This window comes from Perca fluviatilis, chromosome 21, assembly GCF_010015445.1.
Source record: "Perca fluviatilis chromosome 21, GENO_Pfluv_1.0, whole genome shotgun sequence".
Taxonomy (NCBI): domain Eukaryota; kingdom Metazoa; phylum Chordata; class Actinopteri; order Perciformes; family Percidae; genus Perca; species Perca fluviatilis.
In genome coordinates this window covers 18,493,211-18,517,325 of record NC_053132.1, presented here as the reverse complement: position 1 = coordinate 18,517,325, position 24,115 = coordinate 18,493,211, and the positions used below count along the sequence as shown (strand labels likewise).

General features: G+C 39.8%; 2 protein-coding genes across 5 annotated transcripts; one reads left to right on the top strand and one right to left on the bottom strand.

Moving 5' to 3' along the window:
- Nucleotides 1-9,303: 9,303 nt before the first annotated feature.
- On the bottom strand, nt 9,304-14,487 carry lyrm1 (LYR motif containing 1). Of its 2 annotated transcripts, none has more exons than XM_039787678.1 (5): nt 14,356-14,487; nt 13,229-13,367; nt 13,072-13,132; nt 11,080-11,111; nt 9,304-10,974 (listed from the first exon to the last, which is right to left on the bottom strand). In XM_039787678.1, exons 2-5 carry the CDS (start codon nt 13,364-13,366, stop codon nt 10,861-10,863), a joined length of 345 nt encoding a protein of 114 aa, XP_039643612.1. In that variant the 5' UTR covers nt 13,367; nt 14,356-14,487; the 3' UTR covers nt 9,304-10,860. The 2 variants fall into 2 exon arrangements, with proteins under 2 accessions (XP_039643612.1, XP_039643611.1); XM_039787677.1 differs by having other exon boundaries at nt 13,229-13,410; nt 14,356-14,485.
- A 347-nt stretch (nt 14,488-14,834) lies between these two features.
- On the top strand, nt 14,835-24,019 carry dcun1d3 (defective in cullin neddylation 1 domain containing 3). 3 transcript variants are annotated; one of them, XM_039787673.1, is made up of 5 exons: nt 14,835-15,218; nt 16,358-16,440; nt 17,578-17,619; nt 17,790-18,336; nt 22,003-24,019. In XM_039787673.1, exons 4-5 carry the CDS (start codon nt 17,894-17,896, stop codon nt 22,544-22,546), a joined length of 987 nt encoding a protein of 328 aa, XP_039643607.1. In that variant the 5' UTR covers nt 14,835-15,218; nt 16,358-16,440; nt 17,578-17,619; nt 17,790-17,893; the 3' UTR covers nt 22,547-24,019. The 3 variants fall into 3 exon arrangements, with proteins under 3 accessions (XP_039643607.1, XP_039643608.1, XP_039643610.1); XM_039787674.1 differs by lacking the exon at nt 16,358-16,440; XM_039787676.1 differs by lacking the exons at nt 14,835-15,218; nt 16,358-16,440 and adding an exon at nt 16,453-17,236.
- Nucleotides 24,020-24,115: the final 96 nt, after the last annotated feature.

Here is a 24,115-nt window from a genome sequence, read left to right as displayed (position 1 = left end):
CCTCCCTCGTAACAAGGCATATGTAAAGGATGTGCAGAAGATCACACTTTGTGACCTGTGATAATTAATTTTAACTTCTAGATGATCCCTGACGCCTCGGAAGCGAAAGCATGACTGGTTAGGAGTAACTGCAGCACTGAGCATGCCTGACATTAGTTCTTATATGTGTATGCGCATGTTTGTGTGTATGTAGGAATGCATGCATGCACTAGTCTGAATGTCTATGTACCTGTTGTTATGCCTGATTGTGCAACAGTCTTTGCATCTGCCTCTGTGCATGCATTGTGGCTGTATTTGCCATTGTGGATGTGGGACACATCAGACTGATCCTGATGGAGCCTGAACTCTTTATTCTCTAAAGGAGATTCCAGCTCTGGTTACCACACTGACCATGCAACACCGGTCACCTGAAACCTTAGCACCTACAGCCACCTACAACCAGTAGGCCTCATTTGTCACTTTCACCACGCAGCTTTGCATGTAGATAAATGGTACACTCTTCTATCTTCTGCCTAAATGTATATATTAAAGTTTACAGGGTGACTCATCAGTAACTGCTGCAAACAGATAATGTTTATTATTTCACATTTTGGAATCAGAATTGGAATAAAAACTCATGAAATCATGAAAAATTAGCTTTCTGTCTTACAATAGGGGAAAATGCACCTGACATACAGTTAAATTAGACATGTAACATTTAGAAATCAAAAATATGCATTAAACATGCATAATCATGCAGCCTATCACATTGCATGAAGCAGTTCCCACCCACAGTTTTTTCCACCAACTACAAAGAGGAAGGTTTTGTTTCTTGTCCTGGCTGCCACTGGCTAACCTTTTTCCATTTTTGCCTGATGAGGCTTGTGCTGGCTGGGCCTTTCACTGAAACCGTCTCCTCACTTTCACTGCGCAGTGCTGAGACACTCTGGCTCTCTGCCCTGCCGGCCTTCTCCTCCTCCTGCCGCCTTGCTTTGTCTCTGACCGCCCCACCTGCCTCAAACCCAACCCCCAGCGCCCCCCACCCACTCCTCCCCACCCTCCCCGAGGAGCCACAACAGTGCTTCATCCAGCGAAGATGTAAACTAAGCTAGCTCAACACCAACACACCCTTCTCCATTATTCATCTTCCCCCTTTAATGAGTTTTCCATCCACCTTCATGCATCTACCACAATTAAAAGAAACAATTATTGTGTTAGATCACTTTAATTTCATGTTATCAAAGTACTACATAGTACAAATGCATCTATTCTGCAATAAGTACTTCTCTGTGTGTAAAGTAGGAAAACAAGTGAGGAGGAACTGAACAATGGACTGGAAAATAGAAAATGAGTTAACCTTTTTTAGCAGATAGGGTGCCCTAAAACCACGTAGAACGCAAGGTGCAATGGATTTGTCTTTCCCACTCATTTATCTCTTGAAACAAATTCTATTTAGCCAAGAGTTTGCTTACAAACCTGTGTTCTTCAAAGTGTGCCTCTGGGGAAGTGTAACATTCCCAGTAGTCTGATCACATTTTGTGGAAATTAATTTGATAATGAATCCTCTGCAATGACCCTCTTTTCCTTTTACACTAAAGAGCTGTCTAGGCTTTCACTGTCGTGCCAGCCAAAAGATCGTGTGTCAGTCACACAGATAATATGTTTGTTTACATACCATGATCATGAAAAGAAGGCCAGTTAAATATTTGATGACTTCGAGTTACCCAGGAACAGTCACCCTGTGACCCAACACTAGAGTTGGACCTCGGCAAATCCAGTCATTGTTAAACACCTCTACAGAGCACTGACTCACATTTGTGGGCACATGACTCTGGTTGGCAAATAATATAAAGCACTCTCAGGCTTTGTGCTCTGTCTGTATAAGACACAATGATGACTCTCAGCAACAAGTAGCCTCAACGTATTCAGTTTCAGATGTTCTGCTATGGTATGTGAGGTGATTATAAAAAAAACTGTAAGAACCCAGAGCACATAGGGTGACAGTTTTTCACAAAAGTCTCAAAAAGTTTGATGTCTTGCATTGTCAGTGGAGGTCATCGTAAGCTAACAGTCGCCCCATCGCCCCTGACCTCACTTTGACACACTTGCATACGCTTCGCACACTTCCCGCGTAGCATCCCAGTGGACAGAGTTTAATCAAGCATGCATCAGCACTCGTCCACAGCCAGCCTCTACACTGCAGGCATTCAGTAATACTTGCTACACTACTCGAGTCAACCCACACACACCTCAGTCATCCTCCTCTAGGCTCAGAGTAGCTACTCTGTGAGCTGAGACAATGTGAAACGTATAGTCCAAACAAAAGGCGAGAGAAAGACAGAGTGACTAGGACAGGAGTGAGCAAGAGAGCTGGAAATGAGACAAATGTCTGCGGCTACACAAAAGGGCAATTAAACGCTTAGTCATGAAAGACCATGTCATCTTTTTATTGTCTATATTTTGTCACACTTTAAATGAAAATATCTAATCATTGTCTACGTTTTGAGTTACTCCTGACTTCCAAGGTAACTCAAACAACAAATTAGGTAAAACAGTTTTATATTATCATCATTTTAATATGCTCTGATGAACCTATGGTGTTGCCTGTTGGACCTGAGATGGACACAAGCAAGATGTTCTAAACATCTATATTTTTGAGTGTTTTATTTATGCAGATGAAACTCTCAAAAAGATGAAATTGAAATGGAAAACTCCTATGACCTCACTGAGATGTATTCAGAAAATGATTGAGTGCCTTTGAAATCAGTACTGTATGTAGCATACCACTGATGAGGATGATTGCTGGTAATTGAATCACCGGAGCACCAGTCTAATCAAGAACCGACAATTATTTAAACGTGCAACAAAGAGCTTTTTACTTTACAAAGCATGAAAGGCTGTAAAGGTTATAGCTGCAATACAGCAGCAACTGCTGAAATATTATGGCTTTGGTATCATAAAAGACATCAATTGTACTAGAATATAATTGCATTGAATAGCTTTTAGTATTATAGTATGTTAAGGTCAATAGAGTTTATTTGAATCCTCATTAGAGATGACGTGCCCTTACAGTAGTGCTATTGTTTGCCTTATCTTGTTTGTTTTGATTTAATTGTATTGTGAAAACAAGCTTGATATTTATTTCATGATGGTTCAAGCGTTGTCAGGACAGACAATACTGTGATCTGCATAAAGCATTAAGGCAAGTTGACCAGGTAAGATGAGGAGATGCATTTCCCTATTGACAAGCATCTAATTAGCTTATCATAGCTCCTTAAGTACAACATTAAATGTTGCAACGCCTGCATTATTCTTTACCCTATCATTTCCCTTTTTTCCTGCTGCCACTGTTTCTTCCACCATATTTCCCCCAGGGTCCCTCTGAAACCCCTAAATAATGCACACCGAGTGAAGGGCTTTAAGGAGCTGTATGATGGATCACTCTCCTCTTTCTGGAGCTGTTGTATTCTTCTTGTACTGAAGCTTATTTATCATTTCCATAATGACACTGCTCTCAGGTGATTCTCTAAATATCTATATTTACACCAGACAGCCTTTAAAAAGATCCCCTTTTTTCCATGATCCAGTTTTTAGTATGTAGTCACTGCAAAAATGGGTCACATTCTTGCTTAGGGAATTTTATTTTGAAAGTGTACACAGACAGGGAAGACAAATGGCCAGTTATAGTGTTTATATAAAGTTATACATAGTCTTACTTTTGAACTAATATTTGTTCAATCTGTAATTGGTTATAATGCAAATGTGGAAAAGACGAATGAGAGACACATTTACAGCATAAGAGGAGAATAAATTTGAAGGAGGCGTGCTTGCAAACCTTGTCTATTTTGCTTCTTTTTTTTTTCAAAAACATCAACATTTCAAAACTGCACTTAAAGCTTTTGTTTATATTTTAAATGAGGACAACTTTTAGGGAATGAAAAATCTGTCTGCAGATTCATTCATTTTCTTTATGGTTGAGACATTGTTTTAAGTTTAGAAACCAACACTTTCTGTCATGTAACTCCACTAATCTAAGAAATAAAGATAAAGATATAAATGCACTGAAGTAACAGATAAAGATCCAAACATTTTCAACAAATTTTAAAGATGCATTTTTCAACCCATTATGAAAAGGGTTTATTGATTGTTTTAAATAACTATTTTTGGCCTGTGGAAGGAGAGAAAATGCCCCTGACAGGAAATTGAAACACACTGTATGTTGACATAAAGTCTACTCATAAGATCCCCGTGGGGAAATTAGCCCACTGCAGCAGTTAGGAGCAAAATAAGAACACCTCTCCATTTATCCACCTGTATAGTGTAGTATTCTAAAAGCCACAAACCAGCAACATTTACCATGGTGGGAGACACTCTCCACGCTTTTTTTCATGTTTTGTATTTTCATGTATCAAAATCAATAGCATAAGCAGTGGGTTCACAGATCACAAGCTGGCACATTTCACATTCAAATTAACAGCAGGCTCAATGTTTAACAACCACTCGCCATCTTTGCTGGAGTTCGTGCCACAGAAGTAAGTGACAGTGTGTGGAAAGTAACCGATTTCTGCTCTTAGTTGTCACTGCAACGCACTTTGCTTCACGGAGTAAGACAATGAGGGGCTACAAAGGGTCTTTGTATTATATATTTACAAGACTAAGAGTCGACAGCCAGTCAACTCAAGTCAGGTCAATTTTATTTGACTTGACTTGACTTGAGGCTGTACATTACTTAGGCACAGCAGTGCTTTGAGTGCAATGCTAAGGTCGACATGCTCACAATGCGAACATGGTGCTGTTAAGCAGGTATAATGTTTTCTGTTTTCACCATCTTGGTTTAGCGTTAGTTAGTTTTGCAGGTATGCAATCATAAACAAAAGCAGGTTTTGTGCGTTCACATCAGATATACCGAAGTAAATCAATTGCAGATACAGTATTTATAAAGGGGTTTTCAAATGTGAAGATGTGCTAGAAGCATGGTTCCTTGTTCACCCCTAGAAGTAACATGTGTACTGTAATCTGTTCAGTCATATGCAACAGCGCTGGGTTGTTTAAATGAATGAAAAATCATCCCATCAAGAATGACAGTCAGTGTTTAACAGGAATGCTCTATATCAGTGTTTCTCAAATGGGGGTACGTGTACTCTAGGGGTACTTTGGAGTACTGCAGGGGGTACATGAGATTTATTTAAATATGTTTTAAAAACATCAGTCATGAATAATTCCCTGAAAAATTATACTATAATAATAAATTAATTAAGTCATGGATTTTAAACATTTGAAATAGCATTTAAGTGTTTTTCAGTTACAAAGTTGTTGTTTAGTCAGTCAGACATGTACCTCTTTATATAGCCTTTTATTTCTACCAAAAAATGCTTTGCACTGGTCAGGGGGTACTTGGCTCAGGGCATGTTTCACAGGGGGTACATTATTGAAAAAAGTTTGAGAACCACTGCTCTATATGAATGCACAGAGTGAGTCACTACTCAGCATTAATGTTAAACAGTCTGCTGCTGCTGCTCTCCCATCAGTGGTCAATTATAGTGAGGACAGTCATTTATCACTGAGGTAATGTAGTCTCCAGAAAGAGAACAGAGAGAGCAGCAACAACCCCACACTTTAACAGAGTGTATTTACTGTGCATCTGACAATTATTTAAAGTGCCCATATTATGCTCATTTTCAGGTTCATAATTGTATTTTGTGGTTGTACCAGAATAGGTTTACATGGTTTAATTTTCAAAAAACACCATATTTTTGCTGTGCTGCACATTGCTGCAGCTCCTCTTTTCACCCTGTGTGTTGAGCTCTCTGTTTTAGTTACAGAGTGAGGCATCACACTTCTATCCCATCTTTATTGGGAGTTGCACACGCGCAGTAGCTAGGTAGGGACTACTAGCTCGCTACTACTACTAGCTAGCTAGCAGCAGCGCAGCTCGTTCTCAATGACAAAACACTGCTACAACACACACGAGTTCACCCTAATCTACAAAAGAAATTGTATAGAACTACTTACATGTCCCTGTTCTGCAGGTATTCCACGCAAAGTTGGAAGTGAGCCCTCGTTTAGACGAAGTCTCCCGGTTAATCCTGCCTTGTACTGACCGAAGTTGGAGAAACAGCTAGCTGATGTGGTATTAGCTAAAGTGGTTAGCACACACCAAATGTTTCGGCCAATGACGTAGATGGCCCTGCCAATTTTGAACATCTCACCCGGAGACTGAAGGCAGGATACATTCAGAAACCCATATCTCACTTAAAACAGCATGGATGTTTTTTTTTCTTCAAGTTTGTATGCATGTGGAAGCACCAGAGACACAAAGTAACACCCCAAATCCCAGAAAAGGTGATTTTGGGCACTGTGATGTCATTATAGAGAAACCAAACAGAGGACTCGGATGACTTTTTGTGGAGAGGTAGAAATAAATATTTGTAGCTCCGTTTATGTTAAAGGTTCCATTACTGATTTATTAATGAGCCGGTTGGTTTTAGTCCCGATCAAGAGACATACTATTATACCGAGCATCAGAGTTGACCGCAATGCATGTGGTCTACTGCTCACACTAGTTATGTTCAGTTATGGTTCTGAGAAGTGAAACCACTGAATCACCTTAGGAGTCAGAACTTAGCATGGTGGGACCCCTGGTGGCCAAAGAGAGTCAGGATGTTTGCCCACTCTAACTCATAGACTAACTGTTAAGGGGACTTTCCTATCAGTGCTGCCTTTCCAAGGTTTCATTCTCATTTACTGTTTTCAATTATAGAAAACATTACTTAGTTCAGATGCTTATATTCCTCAGTAAAAAATGTAATAAGTATTTATTTACTATTAATAACTCAGTCATGAAATCAGCTGTCAGTCCATCACACAGTTAGTCCGGCAGAAACTTGTGTTGATGTCCAGAATTACTCATGACATGTCTTCATACTGGTCTACTTTTTGTAGAAAACCTAGTTTAGCTAATTCTGCTGTTACTGCAGGCTCATTTACTAACTGTGTCTATTCGTGTGACGGTGTTTGGTGTTTTAAGCACCAACGTCGCCTGGAAGGCACTAGGGTTAGGCAGTGGTTAGGGTTAGGGTTAGGTGCCTTGAAGTTGACGGTTACAGTGCTGCCTTGAAGTCGACGTTGGGGGCTTAAAACACCATTGAGCTCGTGTGACCCCTTGTCATTCAGAAGATTAGTTTACAGACAGTCCCCCTTTAGTATTCCTTTAAGAACCTTATTTTCTGTGTGCGTCACCCATTAGGTTCTGTAGCACTGTGTAGGATCTGTGACTGTGTGACTGAAACAAATCACCACTCTGTCTCCCTGTCCCCAGCAGTGTGAGGACATACTGTCATCTATATTGAACATGTTAGTTCCATGTTTAAAGCGAAAACATTTAGTTTTACCAGGTCACTGTTTACTTCTGAAGACACTACAGCCCTGAGGCTGGAGTCTGGTGTGTCAGCCACTGGACTGACGTCACTAAATAAAACATGCACACTTTCATTTACTCTGCGTCAATTGGCCTCCATCATGTGGCTGCATTCAGGCCAATGTGGTGCTGGAGGACATAGAAGATGACCTCAGAAAGTCCTAGAACAGAGGAGACTGTGCGTATGAAGGTGACTCAGTCCAGAGTGTGAAATTAAAATGATCTGATAAAGTCTACATTGTAAGCTCTAGGGTGTTACAGGTCAGTGGTATACAGTACAGCACTGTATCAGAGAACAATACTGAACTGTAAATGTGTGCCCCTCTGAGATTATCAGAAGTCATGTTTGCTGATCCACATTTTAGATTTTCCACTCGCAGCTGGAAATTGGAGCAGAATATAATATATGCTTTAGTCCCCACAGAATACATCAGCTGCAGAGGGCTTTTCAAGTGCATTTGGGCTGTAGCCAACTCACTGAAATGAACCACATTATTGAAGTGGAGGTCTTATCATTGATGCAAACTGGTTCAATGTAATAATCAAGTTACTGCACTGTATAAGAAACCTAACTTTGAATTAATGGTGCTCTTTTTCTAATTTCCAATTCAGGGAACACATTAAATAAAAGAACATCTGTACTTTAGCTAAATCTTCTTTTTTTATTTATTTTTTGGGCATTTTTAGGCCTTTATTTCCACAGGACAGATGAAGATATGAAAGGGGAGAGAGAGGGGGAATGATTTGCAGCAAAGAGCCGCAGGTCGGAGTTGAACCCGTAGCCGCTGCATCGAGGAGTAAACCTATATGTGCGCCTGCTCTACCAACTGAACCAACCTGACCACATAGCTAACTCTTCTTAATAAAATGTAATATTTTTTTTTACTGCCTTTTCAGCAGAGTTGATTGGTTCTCTGTCCCTGTTTGTAAAGACCATGCACAAAAGATAGTACTCACAGAAAGCAATTTGTTGTGGGAAATGAAATGGCCAAAATAAGATTTCAAATAGAGCAGAACATTTATAACAATGTTGTATTTTATAGTGGTATGTGTAAATGGCCAGTAGCCTGCACTGGCAAATACAGAGCTCAGTATTCAGGACATTCTAACACGAGTCAGACTGAAAATGACTCTTCGACCCCTCTGCCGGTCACAGTCACTATTTTTCAACATCTGACTGAATCAGCAGGTACATGACAGAAAGCTTCTTTCTGCTCCCATTTCTAAACAGAACTGGAAGCAATGCACAAACCAAACTGTCCTTTCACCACACTGGATTCACTATTATTGAGAAACTGAGAAAGACAAAATAAATATCAAAGCAATATATTCTCTTAAATACAGATCCTGTAATGTTGGAGAGTACAATATATCATTCTGAGTCTGTTAATTCAAATTAAATATATAATATAATATATAATATTAAATAAATTATGACACACTTTTGAGTAATGCACAAAGAGTAGGCTACTACGGTTCTTTAAATAACCAACCAGAATAACTGAAAACACCTTCAAATTAAACACAAAATTTCGCAATGATTCTTGAAATTAAATGATGCACAACACAGGGCCTGTTGAATAGGTATGTTTCACTGAGTTCAAGAAGAGACAACCTGGCATTCTTAATAGCTCCCATAAATAAGTGACTTACAAAAGTCTTTGCTGCCGCTTTATATTTATTTACACTTTTCATCTGCAAAAGCTGCAAATCCAACATCAGCTTGACAACATCATCAACAATATATGATGGCGGGAAAAGCGCCAAAAATGTGTGATTCTGATTCCTAGCCCTCCCTGAGTCAAGGCAAGCTGTACGTCCTAGATGAACCTAGAAGATTTATCTACACTAGCGCATATATTTTAGTCTGTATACAAATATATCATTGCCCAAGTCTGAAGTGATAGTTTCGGTTACAGAGATGTCTTTATTTCAAAAATTAAAGAAAAGACAACAAACCTATTGTAGGGCAGACCAAATGTTCGAGCATGAGATGTTAAGGGATGTAAGTGTGGTATATCTTTCCAACAATAAAACAAATGGTTACTTTTAAATAATACATTTAGCTATTTGACCTCTCATGCTGTAGCCTCATCAGAGCATATGGAAAACATAAAATGTCACATCTCCTTTTTAAATCAAACAGGTGAATAGATCGATAACTGTTGTATGGTAATACACAGTGGTTCCCAAACTTTTTCTGCAGGGCCCCCCCTTTTGTAGATACAAATATGTTCAAGCCAACTAGTCACTAGTCCATCTATAGTCCATAGATCCATAGTTCTGCTGAGACTTCAATGCATATGTAGGCAATGACAGAGACACCTAGAGAGGAGTAATTGGGAGGAACGGCCGCCCTGATTTTGTGATCGTATTGTCTGATGTGAGGCCACATTTTGTATGTATGCATGTATTTATGTATGTATATATATATATATATTGGCTTTTGCTTCACATTTACCTGGCAGTCCTTTCACAAACTTGTTCATGAATTGCTAGCAGTGCAGCAGAACCATGCATTATTTATTTTATAATTAGCAGCACCCCTGCCCCCCAGTTTTGAAACCACTGATAAAACACATATTATAGACTTATTTTATTTTTTACCTCCCACCTTTTAAGTTAAGTCTTATCACAAACTTTACACATATTTTTTTTATTTCTGTTTTTCATTCCCTCTCTGTTCCTGTTTTAAAGCCTTCCTGGAAAGCTCTTCTGATGTCATTGTTGCGCGTGCTTGGATGGCTGTTATCATGGAAATGTACTATACTATAAATGGCATTTCATCTACCTCACCCAGTCCTTCCTCTTTAGTTTTTCAGAAATTCAAAGGAAGTACACCATCTGCATCCACTACAATGAATTTTTTATATGAGTGACAAATGACTTTTAACTCCAGCTTCCTCTTCTGCTTCCTGGAGTTTATTTCATATTTTCTGTTTGAATAAATGGGCTACCTACTGTATATGGAAAAGCTAAGGGAATGGGGCAACTATTAGGGGGTAGTTCCTAAAAAGGTGCATGCTGGAAAAGAGAAGAAGGTCAATGCTGAGTGTAATATCTTGCCTAGATACTACATGAATTCTTCATGTCAATGCACATAAGTATTACTAAAATAAAAGACTTTAATACAACTTTATTTGTGTCTTAGCAGTTGTGAAAGAATGTAAAGTATATATCACAACAGTTTTTACACATAAAAATAAATAAAATATACAACTTGATCTTATATTACAGGTCACTCCATGCTGACTGCCTTCCTGAGCTGAACAGAAGCTGACAAGCTTCAGCTACAGTTTACAGTAAGAAAATGACAATGAAAAATGACTTGTTCCTAATTGACATGTGTTCACGCATCATTGAGTGCTTGCAACAACTCAGCCCACGAGATCAGCTTGTGACTGCACTCTAGTTTCCTGCCCGCGGTAACTTGAACTCTTGGCGAGGAGTGAGGTTATCGAGCATCAGGTCTCGTCATGTGACTCTAAGTATATTGGCTTGGCCTGCTTCCTCAAGCGCTGTTGCGCTCGCATCTTCCTGCCTTTCTGAGTTGCCAGTCCCATTGGCGGTAGGTACGTCTACAGGAACATTCGGAGAACAAAATAACAAACATTTCTCAACAACACAATAACTCACACAGACATAAAAATATTCAATTTGTCTAATAAATGGTTATTACTTACAGCCCTTGGATATGGGTTCCTGTAATGTAGACCTGTGAGAAAAAAAAATTATAGTGTCAGTGTTGACTGTCATCATTATATAAAACCATGAAAAAAACAGTAGCTACAAAATGTTCCAAAGTCGGAAAGCTTTTTATCCTTGGTCCTATACGGAGCAGCTGATTCTCTCAGAATATGGACGATTTTGCCTGATTTACTCCTTTCAAAGGCAGCATGTAGACTGCAGTTAAAGTATCCATGTGGTCAAATTATAGCCCCTGTAATGTCAAAGGGGAAGGGCTGAACATGGTAATATTGTCTCTTTGCCAACTGAAGTCATCTCTTATATTGTATATGAAAACAATATACGTTTTTTTCCCCACTTAACTGATGACAATATAAACCCTGTTAATGCTGTTGGTTGTCAAACATTCAGAACATTATGTCAGTGTTTACTCCTCTGCTGCTTACTCCTGCTGAAACACTCCCAGGGTCCGTTTCAGAAAGCAGGTTTAGTGAAAGCTCTGAGTTTGTTAACCCTGAGATGAGGGGAAACTCTGGGTTTTCTGTTTCAGAAAGGGAGGCTAATCAAACCTGAGAGAGAGGGGGAACTCCAGCCCGTTTCAGAAAGAGAGGGAACTTCACCTCAGAGTCAGTTACTATGGTAACTGAGCCTGAGAACCTAACCTGGTTGGGAGCAGGTTTTCTTCAATAAACCTCGAGCTTCTCTCAGTGTCCTCCCTCTGACACAGCGCGCTTTCATGTCCTCATTCATTCATTCAGTCTGTATCAGGCGCATTTTAGCGCAGTTTGTTATCTGGATGAATAAAAAACAGGGTTGGTTTATTAACCGTGTTAGGCAAACAATAAAAGGTTTTTTTTTCCTTTCCCAAAACATGGCATTTCATTTTGTCGAGGATCTCGTTGATGAAGAAGCTGGATTACTTGTCGGGGAGTTAAACATTCATCAGGAGATGATATTGAGGCCCAGGCTATAGATGCATTTTCATTTCCAGATACTAGCCTACCTATTTGAGCGGTATGGTTTTTCTTCCCAGTCTATCAGTTATGTAGCCTACATAACCTTATCTGTCCTCATATCACTAACGTCACCCATCGTGGACATGCTCTACATCCCAGCAGATTCTTGTGACGCATTATGTTTTTCTTTTTGGAAACAGCAGTTTTCTCGCTCTGAAACGTTTTTAAAACGTTTTTATAGTGTTCCCTGGACACAAACCAGTAAGAGCCATTTAAAAAGGAGTTCCACAGGATTGCAGGTGAATGATGTAAACTCTCTGAAATAAAAGATTATGAATTATAATTCTGTTAATGATGGTGCTGCAGCCTCAGTACCTACCTAGTACCTAGCACCTAAATGAAATAGATTATAGGTTCAACACCATTTCCCCAGTAATATTATACTTATGATTAAATATTATATTACTGCACTTTATTGGAACTTACGCATTTACTCTAGCAGAAGTTTTCTCCCACGCAAATTCTGTCTCTTTTGCAGCAGCCGCTGTGTTGCTTTTTTAACGAAATACATGTTCAAACTCACTGTATGTGCGCATGAGTATTTCCCCTGACCAGTTTGTTTGTGGTTGTTACCATGGTGAATCGTAGTATCATGGCTCCATGCATGCTGCCTTTTTATAGTCGTGGTGCACGCGCTTAACCTACTCTGAGTTGATTGAACCAACTCAAATCAGCTGTTCTGGAACCGAAAACTCAGAGTTCCCCATCTCAGGGTAAATCAACTCAGAGTTCAGGGTTAGACTCAGAGTTTGTTAAACCTCCTTCCTGAAACGGGCCCCAGATCTTCATCTGAACTTGCCCAGTCATCCAGTAACAATACTTGATCTAGATGTGTTACATTAGCTAGATAGTACCACCGTATAAATGTTTTTTTTTTTTTCTATTTGATAAAAAGAAAACATCAAAAACACTCCTCACCTGAGTAGGATTAGATTTATGTAAGGAAAATGTGTGGCATCTCTTCACTCTTACCTATTTCTATCCTTGCTTCACATTCTTCTATACACTTCTTTATTGATTCTTGATCTGTGAGCTGAGAAGAAGCACACAGAAGAAAAGATTAGTCATGCAAACTGACATAAAACTACCGTTTTTTCCATTTCTGTAAGCAGTGTGCTGTTGTTCACACCTGCTGGTTCTGTCTGAACAGAGTGCAGGCCTCCTGGAGTATGTATTGTCTCTCACTCTCTGTGTCACTTGCAACTCCACTCTGTGCCTGCCAGCTTCGGGCGATGCGAAACACACGCATGTATAGTGACAACACCATCCTGCGAGTGGAGGACATCATTGATGCTCAAAAACAGCAGTTACCTGCACAATAAAGAATTTTAAGTTTGAAAAGAATACCTGTTTTTCTGCCTGTGTACTTTTCAATTCCTGCTAAGAAATATATATATATTTCTTATTTATTATTCACTTTGTTAATTTATCTGTCTGTACTTGGGGACACTGTAACACATAATAGGCCTCTAGTTTTGATACCAACTTGCTGGACATTACATACACTTATGACCAAGTTACCAGAGGGAAAAAAACAAACTTCTGATGTTCCCAGGATCAGATTAATCTGTTAGGGATCTCTGGGGCAAAAATGTTCTATTGGGCCATTCTAATCACCCGCCTTCTGCCTTCAGTGCATTGTGTATGTATCCTGACACCAGACACCTCCAAGTTCACATTAAGTGTTATGCACACAGCAGACTAAACATGGCAGCGCCATTACTTGCCCAGAGGCCAAGAAACCAACCACTGCTATGCAGGAAAAAACTCCAAAGTGGCCCATGTTTTCATTGCCTCAGTAAGTTTGTAGTGATTTGCTCGTATTGGTGGGTTTCTTATCCAGCCTGGAGTGTTCTCATCATTCTACACTAGATGTCACTAAAACCAACACAGACCTGTTTCCCAAACATAGCTGATGCATGACTGCCTATGAAGTATTAATCGTATGTTCTGATATGTATTGATGTATATATATATGTGCTGGGTTGAGAGTAAAGGAAGTCTAAGAATAATGCCATAAGCGCATTTGTATTTACGTTAATGAAACACTTCACTTGTAGGCCTATATGTAACGTTACACTTGTCAGCATGAATGTCATGATACATGTTAGCTATCATTGAGCGTACTCCTCACAACATACGTCTGCTGTTGAAGAACATAAACTACATTAATAGCGAGAAGAGTGCTATTCACATTAAAGACTTGAATTATTGGCATTGCGCTCATTTCACCTATTTAATATTACAAAGACCTACCGTCTGTGTCTGTAGAATTGTTCGACAAGTAGCTAGTTAGGAGGTTACGAGCGAGCTGCAGCATATTGATGGGAGAGCAGAAACACATTTGTCGCTTGATGATGACGTTTTCCCCGGTTGCAAAGAAAAAACATAAATAAAGAGAAACGAGTGCCCTTTACTTTTCATCGTAGGCAAAGTTGGAGCTGTTTAACCCATATAAAGCAGTAGCGTCACCAGATTAAATTCACTATTTATAGACAAGTCTAAGCCATTTCAGATGAGTTACAAAGGGGTTTTGACACGTTTCAATATTATTATCTTAATGGTGTAAATGTCATCATCAAAACACGTACTTCAGTAATTGACATTGTGGTAATTAATCCATATGGGTGTAATGTAGTATTTCCAACCCGTTACTTTATTAGAATTAAAAGATTAATCTTGCTATCGAGATGTAGATCAGCTGTTGGCTGCTGATAGGCAGGGAGGGAGGAAGTGATGCAGGAAAATGCCCACAATGTAGCAGCTACACTCAATGACGAAAAAGGGGGAAGCACAAAGAAATAGGCAGCTAGTCCGAGATGGTCCTTTAACTCGCTCCAAAGAGCGAACACAATTCAAAATGGATTCAAAAGCACAATGTGGTTGCTAGCTTTTTACTTGTTTGTTTGTTTTCTAAAACAGGGTTAAATTCGATATTGATGTGGAAGTTTTTGTCAGCTGCCAGCTAGTTAGCTAGCAATATGAGTTAACGCGACGAGTTTGCCTCAGTTCGTTTCTGGTCGCTCCGCTTCCTTGGCCAACTTAATAACTACTTAATTGGTACTGGCGTCTCTGGAGTTATGAACATCAAATTACACACACTAGAATTGTCCAAAAAGGTAAGTTTCTTTACTATGATAATTGCTCGGTGTCTTAATCGAAAGACCTAGCTTAGCCGATAGCTAACTTTTAGTTAACCGAGCTGGTGCTAGCTAGCTATGGCGACGTCGTCAGGGCCAGACCGTTTTGATGTAAATGGCTCGGTGGCGGGGATGTCTCGTGAATCGATAACAGCTTCACAATAAGTACCATTTTAATTAGTGAATAGATGAAATTGCCAGGTGTAAATGGTTATCTAAACGCTATTTACAGAGTGTTGTGCGTCTGCTGTTAAGCTCACTTGATCCTGTTTGTGCTCGCCACTTCCCAACGAACATAACTTGGTAAAATAACATTAATGCTAGCTAACGTTGTTTAGAGCAGCTACCTGACTTAACCGAGGCTGTGCATTGACAAGTGTTGCAAATATCACGCATTCGTATTCTAGCTCAACTTTGTTGTCTCTCACAGTTTCGGAACTAACAATCTGACGTTAGTTAGCTTAAATTAAACTAATGTCTGGATACTAACGTTAAAGTGTTTGGCTACCATAGCATGCCTAGCTTGATGATAATTACAAATTCTAATGAATAGCTAATAAGTAGGCATTCAGACTTCTGAAGCTAGCCAGTGTGTTCCAGTGAGACGTTTGCCTGGGCATGCCCAGTTCAATCAGTACAGTCGATTTGCTTCAATGCTGAAAACACATTACCTTAGACCAGGAATAGTCGCTGGGCAAAATCAGTGATTACCACACAGAGTAAAAGTTAATTATCAGAAGTTAAACATTGGATTCAGAAGTACCTCGAAGACGTTGTGGTTTTTTTACAACAGTGCTCATGAATTCTAACAAATGCAGTGCCATGTGAAAGGTCTGTCACTGAGCACCTAATGTTAATGATTTTCAACCCTAGAACCAAAGAAGTTAAAGCCCTGCTTGAGTCCATACTGCACAACATATTTTCGGTGCAAATGCTTTATAACCATCTTCCTTGTAGTAGTTATAAACCAGTGATTGAACAATCCTGCAATGAGGCAAAATGTTTTGTTGTGCTCAAATTACATTTTCATAGCATTTTGACAAAAATAGTCCTGCAGGTTTAGGGAATGATGAGCTATCACTTTCTGTTTATGATGACAAGATCCTGTGTCTTTTCAGCATTGCGGATGTCAAGGTCACAATGATGGAGCAGAATAGAAAGACACTTTTATCTGTGGCAAATGCCTTCAGAGGGATTGTCTGTAAGTAATTTCCTGACCAGCTACTTAATAACTTATCAAACACTTGATCAACTCATCCATTTTATGATTGTAGATGTTATAGCAGAATGATTAATTGCATTGACGTACGTGTGAAATCAGGCTAGTTTGAGAGTAATTGGTTAGGTAGAAGAGAGATAAGGCTTTTACTCGTTGCGTTAGTATGATTACTCCAAACACATTACATGCAGTCCGGTCAGTAATTAGATTTTCATCCTGCTCTCCATAAAAGTATTTGATGTCATTACTTGCTTGTTGCATGTTCTGCAAATTAAGTTTATATTCTCAAGTTATTTGACATGCCAATCACAACCTTAGTCACTACTGTGGCAACATGTAAGTTCTTATAGCGATGTTACTTTTCAGTGTAATGTTATTCCCCTTATCTTTTCCATGCATGTACATGCACCTTGCTTGTATAAAAATAACTGGAAAGGGTCACACATGACCAAGCCATCATGTAGATTTTAACCGTATAGAGGAAACCGCTTTACATTGAATTTTTGATGCGACAGGTTCATGATAATCAGATTAAAGTCTATGTGCTAACATGACATAACTATAGCTGTAAAAGGGCAAGAGGAAATGTTTTGCAGTTTTTATTGCCAACCATCCACCGTCTTGGTCCATGGTTGCTATTTTAGCAAGTTTATCATTTCTGTGATTGCATTTTTTCCATCTGCTGCCATTACTGCTGGGATGTAGTACGGCAGCAACACTATGTACTGCCTATACTATTGTAGAACCTGGTGAAACTCACTCCTGATACCAAGCAAAGGTAAACACGTCATTGATGTGGATATAGTACATAGGATTGTGAAATTAAAAACCATAAAGCTAATAAGATGCATCATAAATTATATAAACCAGGGTAGGCAATATTTGAATTGCCTATAGATGGCTGAATATTTGGTGACACTAAGGAAAACCTAAAGTATTTATTTATTTATTTTTTTAGTGGCTCTGTGTAACAAAACCAATTCTACCTCAGTAGGTTTCTGTGGTTACCTGTGATGTTTTTATTGTATTTCTTTTTGTAGAGGTTTCTATTGTAATCTGCACTGTGTACATTGGATGTATACATATAGACTGTTGTTTTCTCTGGTCTTCTCTTTTTAGGGGTTTTAAGTCTGGCAGTGGATTGTGGAAGATTTGGTACAGGTAGTGTAACTTCTTGACCTTTTTAATGTTTAACGATCCCTGTAGTTTGATTGTGTTCTACTAATAGCCACAGAAATGTGGATCTTGATCTTTTGTTTGTAAGCAAGACTGACTCAGTCTAGAGCTGCACTCTATGACAATTAACATTTTTAAATTGTGCTTCACCTCAGGCCTGAGGGTATGTTGAGACGTCTCGCAGGGCCAGAGAAGAGGCGTCTAGGTGGTTCGGACGGGGACTGAAGGCGAGGAGGAAAGACGGACCAGGGAGGAAGCCATGGGTCAGTGTGTCACCAAGTGTAAGAATCCAACGTCCTCACTCGGCAGTAAGAGTGGAGACAAGGAGAGCGGCTCCAAGTCCCACCACAAGAAAGGAGGCAGTGCTGGTGGTGGGGGCCCCAAAGAAGAGCCCAGCGCACTGAGTAGCAAAGCCACCAGCGAGCTGTCGAATGGCACCAAAGCGTTGGAGGTTACAATGGAGACACCCGTCATCCCTGCAGTGATGGGGGAACCACGCAAGGACGAGTGTCTGGATGGAGATGGGCTGTCAATGCTGCGCATTGAGGAGTTGTTCCGCTGCTACAAGGATGAACAGGAAGATGCCATCTTGGAGGAAGGCATGGAGAGTTTTTGTAATGACCTGTGTGTGGACCCGGCAGAGTTCCGTGTGCTTGTTCTTGCCTGGAAGTTTCAAGCAGCCACCATGTGCAAGTTTACAAGGTAAGGTGGAGGTTTGGGGAATGAGGTGTGTTGTTTTCACTGGTATCTGTTTATCAGGATTAACTAGCATAACTACTCCATAAGTATAGGTGAGAACTGACATTTTGATACCTCATCCCAGATGACTAAAACACATTTCATCAGTGTCTGCCCTGATTTAATTACCACACAAGATGCTGTTATTACATAAATATATATTTTTTTTCTTGGTTTTTTTTTTTATTATCTTTTTATATCTGGCAATTCTCAGTGTGTCCTGGTGGCCTAGTCGTTAAGAAGAAAAATAATTACTTTTTTTTAAACTATTAATTCCTGGGCGGAAATTCAATTTGTTCACTCCTTGTACACACAAGCCCGAAATACACACACACAGACACACACACACACACACACACACACACAAAAGAACCACAGACATGCAGTCAGGGAGATGGTCTGTTCCAAGCAGTTCAAGGGCACCTCAACAGTGCCCAGGAGGTGAACTGGCACCTCTTCAGTTACTAGTCCACACTACATACTTGGTCCATGCAGGACTTGAACCGACTAATGTCTGGTTCTTAAAGGTGCACTATGAGTTCCTGCATGGTTTCAACGCGATTACATTTTTTTCTCAAGTGAGTAGAGTTGATTGAGTAGCATGAGTTGTATCTGAGAGTAGCTGCTGGATGGCTGGTTTGTTGTATTTTGGTGCACAACCTTTAAGCCCTTAAAGTGATGGTTCGGAGTAGTTTCACCCTAGGGTCCTTTGCACCATGACCTCGAGCCAACGCCCATTTCAGAAGCTTTTCATGGGTCGAATATTTGGACGAGGTAGCGCGTTAAGTTATAAGCTGAATAGCGAGCTTAGCGGGGGCTAATGGATCCGGTGTCTTCTTAACATTACCCCAATATAGTGCCGAAATGATACCAAAAGCGTCTACAATAGTTAATATTCTACCAAAAAACGATGGATTGTAAAGTTTGTAAGTACACCAGAAGTTTATGTAAATAACACTTGCCTGCTGGCTTCTGGTCTCTGCTGCTGTTACTACCGGGCAGTAAGAGTGCTTAGGGCCGTCTACAAATTACAACACTGAAAAGAGATGCAACAAAAATATTTATTAATTCAATGATTAAATAAGGTAATGTCTCCAAACTTACCTCAATTATTACTTGTCTCCTGCTAGTTATACTACAGCACTTACTTTAAAAAATAAGTTAAATTAATAAATATTTTTGTTGCATCTCTTTGTTGTTGTAATTTGTAGATGTCCCTAAGCACCTCCTTTACAGCAGCAACAACAACAGCAGAGAGCAGAAGCCAGCAGGCAAGTGTTATTTACATAAACTTCTGGTGTACTTACAAACTTTCCAATCCATCGTTTTATGAGTACATAACCTATTTGTACTACTGTAGACGTTGGGATCATTTCGGCATTATTAGTTGGGTACTTAAGAGACACTTCGGATCCATTAGCCCCCGCGCTTAAGCTATTCAGCTGATAACGCTACGTAACTCGGCCCAATGTTCTACTTCCAGGTGAAAAAAGCTTCGGAGGTGCGTTGCTGGCAACCATACTTTAAAGATGCAGTCCAGATCTTCCTGCCACAAAGTTCCACACTGACACTATATAACAATATGTACTAATATCCTTTAAAAAATCGCCCACTTGGCAACTTTCTGGACATAGTTGTGCTTGAGCACTGTACAGCAAGGATTAACAAAGCTAAATCATCAACTATCAATCTATGGGAAAGTGCAGCAGCACAAATATCAGACCTAATGACCTCAGCGCCACAAGAACTAGAGGAGAGTGACTAGACAAGGTGCGATTTCTGTTTGTTTATTTGTTGTTATTGTGGGTGAGGGTTCTTGTTCAGTTTGTATTTCTCAGTTTCTCTTAAGTATGTTTGCATAAATAAATAAAAAAAAAAAAAAAAAAAAGTTTATCTAAAGAAAAAAAAAGAAAGGGAAATGGGAAAACCATTTTGTCAGGCTTCAAGTAATACGTTTGTGTCCGAACAGCAGCGGACCGAACCAATCCGTGTCCGGTGAGGAGCTACTGGCAGCTGCGGGCAGGGTTTAGGTGTGTGTGTGTGATGGCTGACGTGATAGACAGACAGTTCATCCATTTACCTGCCAGGTATTTTTTAAGTGCCTGCCCTTTTCGAAACAATTTCCGATTGACGTCTTCTCAGATGGTTCTGTGTTAACAACCTGGCACATCAGGTTAACACTTCTAGCCACACTTGCAGGTGTTTGACCTTCTAGTTTTCAGTCTTTCTCTGTGCAGTGGTCCATCAATCCCACCTCTCAAACACAGTTTTCTGCAGCTCAACTAGACACACACACACACACACACACACAAACAGTTTCCACCATCAGGTAGGGGACACACAGGAAATGAATCTTGCTCTGCACTCCCACTGCAGTTAGTGTTAGAGATGAATATGGCTGCCTGCTGGCCGGGTCACTTGTCCCCCCTCCCCCACACTCAGATTTTTAACTCAGCACTTTTCTATCCAAAGGCTTTGGACAACACTACACTTTGGTTACCAACGTGTTTCATTGTCAACTGATGCTTACTGAAGCTGTTTATATTATATTTGACTTTGAAAGCCTATATTGTTGTAGGGCTCAAAAACAAAGTACATCTGCCTGAAGTTAAATAATGTTTGTCAATGTTACCTTAAAAGAATTAACAGTTTTCCGTACAATTTTTTAAATGTATTCCTTAAACTGCAAGGGGCAAGGCCTCCTCCTTTGTCAGTAATGTTTGTGGTGTTTCTTTCAAGGTTTTTTTCAAGATTTTTTTATTTTTCACATACTAACATATCTCCTCCAGTACTGTGCTTCAAATATAAAAAAAAAAAAAAAATTAGGGCTGTCAAACGATTAAAATATTTAATCTTTATAGTAAACTCGCAATTAATCGCGCATTTTTTATCTATTCTAATGTCCCTTGATTTCTTTTTGTCCCATTATTTCTTCTTCTCATTTTAATGCTCTTATCAACATGGAAAAGTGGATCAGCTTACTTTGGGCAAATGGTTGTTGTTGTTGTTTTTATTGAAAACAACATTGGCATATACTGTAGTGTTCAATTTCACACTAACATTCTAACTTGTCATTCACAGTGAGTTTGTTCTTAGTTGAGGTATCCATGTGCTTCTGTCTGAAGTCATCCGTTGTCGCCTGGCTTTGACAAGGGGGCGGAGAATTTGCATCAGCTGTGTGCTTATTACACATTTTCAGCGCTTATTTCTACGTCCCATGTTTTCTGATCTAAAACAAAAATTGAAAACGGGTCAATGTGACCCGAAGTCAACACAAGGGTCCTTCGATAAAAAAAATTGACGCCGTTAAAATGGCTTTGAGTTAACGCGTTTAACTGACAGCACTAATAAAAATACAATATATACAACAGAGGAAATGCAAACAACAAAGTTATAGGTAGTTATTATAGTAGTGATATATAGTTGTTATAGACACGTGGCCCTTTTGTTTGCATTAGATGACTTCACAATCTTTTATTGTAGCTTTTAGTAAATTTAGCTACTGGTTAGCCCTGGTGCTGGGTATTTAGCTTCGTTGAAAGTATGTTCTTTGCTTCTGGGCTGTATCATGCCAAGTGAAATGGTCCACTATCATTCTGATGTCCGGTCCTGTTTACTTTGTGTCACCAGGAAGGAGTTTGTTGATGGCTGCAAGGCCATTCAGGCAGACAGCCTTGAGGGCATCTGCTCACGTTTCCCCATCATGCTGCAGGACGCCCAGGGCGAGGAGAACTTCAAGGACCTGTACCGCTTCACCTTCCAGTTTGGCCTGGACGCCGAGGATGGCCAACGCTCGCTGCAGCGCGAAATAGCCATCGCCCTGTGGCGCCTGGTGTTCACCCAGGACTCTCCTGCGATCCTGGAGCACTGGCTGGACTTCCTGTCAGAGAACCCCTCAAGTATTCGGGGCATCTCAAGGGACACATGGAACATGTTCCTGAACTTCACCCAGGCTATTGGGCCTGACCTGAGCAACTACAGCGAGGACGAGGCCTGGCCAAGCCTCTTCGACACCTTCGTGGAGTGGGAGTTGGAGCGTAGGAAAAAAGAGGAGGAACAGGCACTGATGGCAAAGGAGGAAGAGGGGAGGTGTACTGAGACAGAGTGTTCTCCCACCACAGATAGACTTGAAACAGAGGGAAGCCGCGGCTCACAGACGTGGGGGGGCCACTGACCAGGAATCAAGAAACATTTTTAAGGGAGGAAAGGATATGATCTACATCTGAACTGTACATCTGTGAATCATTGGATGAATATTAGTATTATCATTACGGCTGTTCATTTTGCTCTCCTTTTCTGTTGGGTGGGATTCCTGCTTTGCACCCTTATTTTTTGGGTTTTTGAAAGAGCTCGAAGAACTGTTATGTTTTAAGCACTTCTATTTAAGTTATTGTTTTACTTTTTTTTTTTTTTTTTCTCCCATGTGTGTTTTAGTAATTGGACATGTGGTCCATTTTAACCTCCACCTACCTACCATAACCCAGCAGAGTTAGGTTGGTTTTAAAAACAGGCAACAGAAAGCATAACCTTTTCCCATTTAAGACATTTAATTTTGACCTGGTAACACTGCTGATATGTTTAGTACAAGCAAATAGTTAATATTAAAGAAAAAGGGAAATTTTGGCAACGTGTCTACACATAATTTATTACTATCGAAGTGAGATTTACCGCCAGGGTCAGTGAAATCCTTTTGATTGGACTAATCTGGATAGATTGTATACTTTTATCTTGCAGTGCTGTGAGGATGAATTGGTTGCACTTTTTTTGCCTTCACTCAACTGTTGGCCTGCAAATATACGGCAAACAGTAATGTATTACAATTCTGTCACAAGGGCATTTGTTTTTAAAGATAATACAAAGTTGTAATATCCATTTAAATCCAAGTTGGTTTCCATGGTAACAGACCCACCCTCTCTTCTGCATTTTGTGTTTTTGAGTGCTACTAGTGCAGTGAGCGGCTTAGCTTGTTTAAGCAGCTAGCTGTGCTTTCTTTTGACCTCCATAGCATCTACCATTTTGATGTCCACTTATTTTCAAGAAGCGGTTAAGTGTATACAACACAATGATGCTGGCCTTTCTCAGATGCCTCATTAATTTTATTGTAGGAAGTCTGTAACGCAAAACAAATCGACTAAAGCTAAGTCTTGGTCATTTCTCAATAGATGATGCCTAAAACTGAGTTACATTTAGGACCATTACCCTGGGCGCCACACACATTGTTTACCTTCAGAATTTTATGAGTCTTCACATCCTTGAACTGCTATACAAAAAAAGTGTGCACACTTCACAAATAATGTTGACTGCTGCTGGCGATGATTGTAATGGATTGCACAAAAATCGATGGCATGCTTAGGCGCTACTTGCAACGCTTCGCAGAGAGATTGATGTCAACCACATTATTTCCATTTTAAACCTTTTCCAAACTGTAGATTGATCCTAAGTATAGCCTAGGGTATATTGGGATGAGTGTTAACTGCTGGCTAATCAAGACTCAGTGGTATGGGTTCAGTGTGGTAAGAGGGTGGCCATAATCTGATCTGTTTGGTTTACATCTACAATGGTTTTATTTCAGACCCCTTTGTCCTTTTTATATAAAATGTACTGATTTATAATAAATAAAAACAGTGTTGAACTTTTGACTGTTGAACCATGGAAATATGTGTGATTTTACTTCAAGGATCTCCTAATTTCTTTGTAATCTTATGCTATGTTCAATGACATACTTGCATACTGCTGTCTTCAG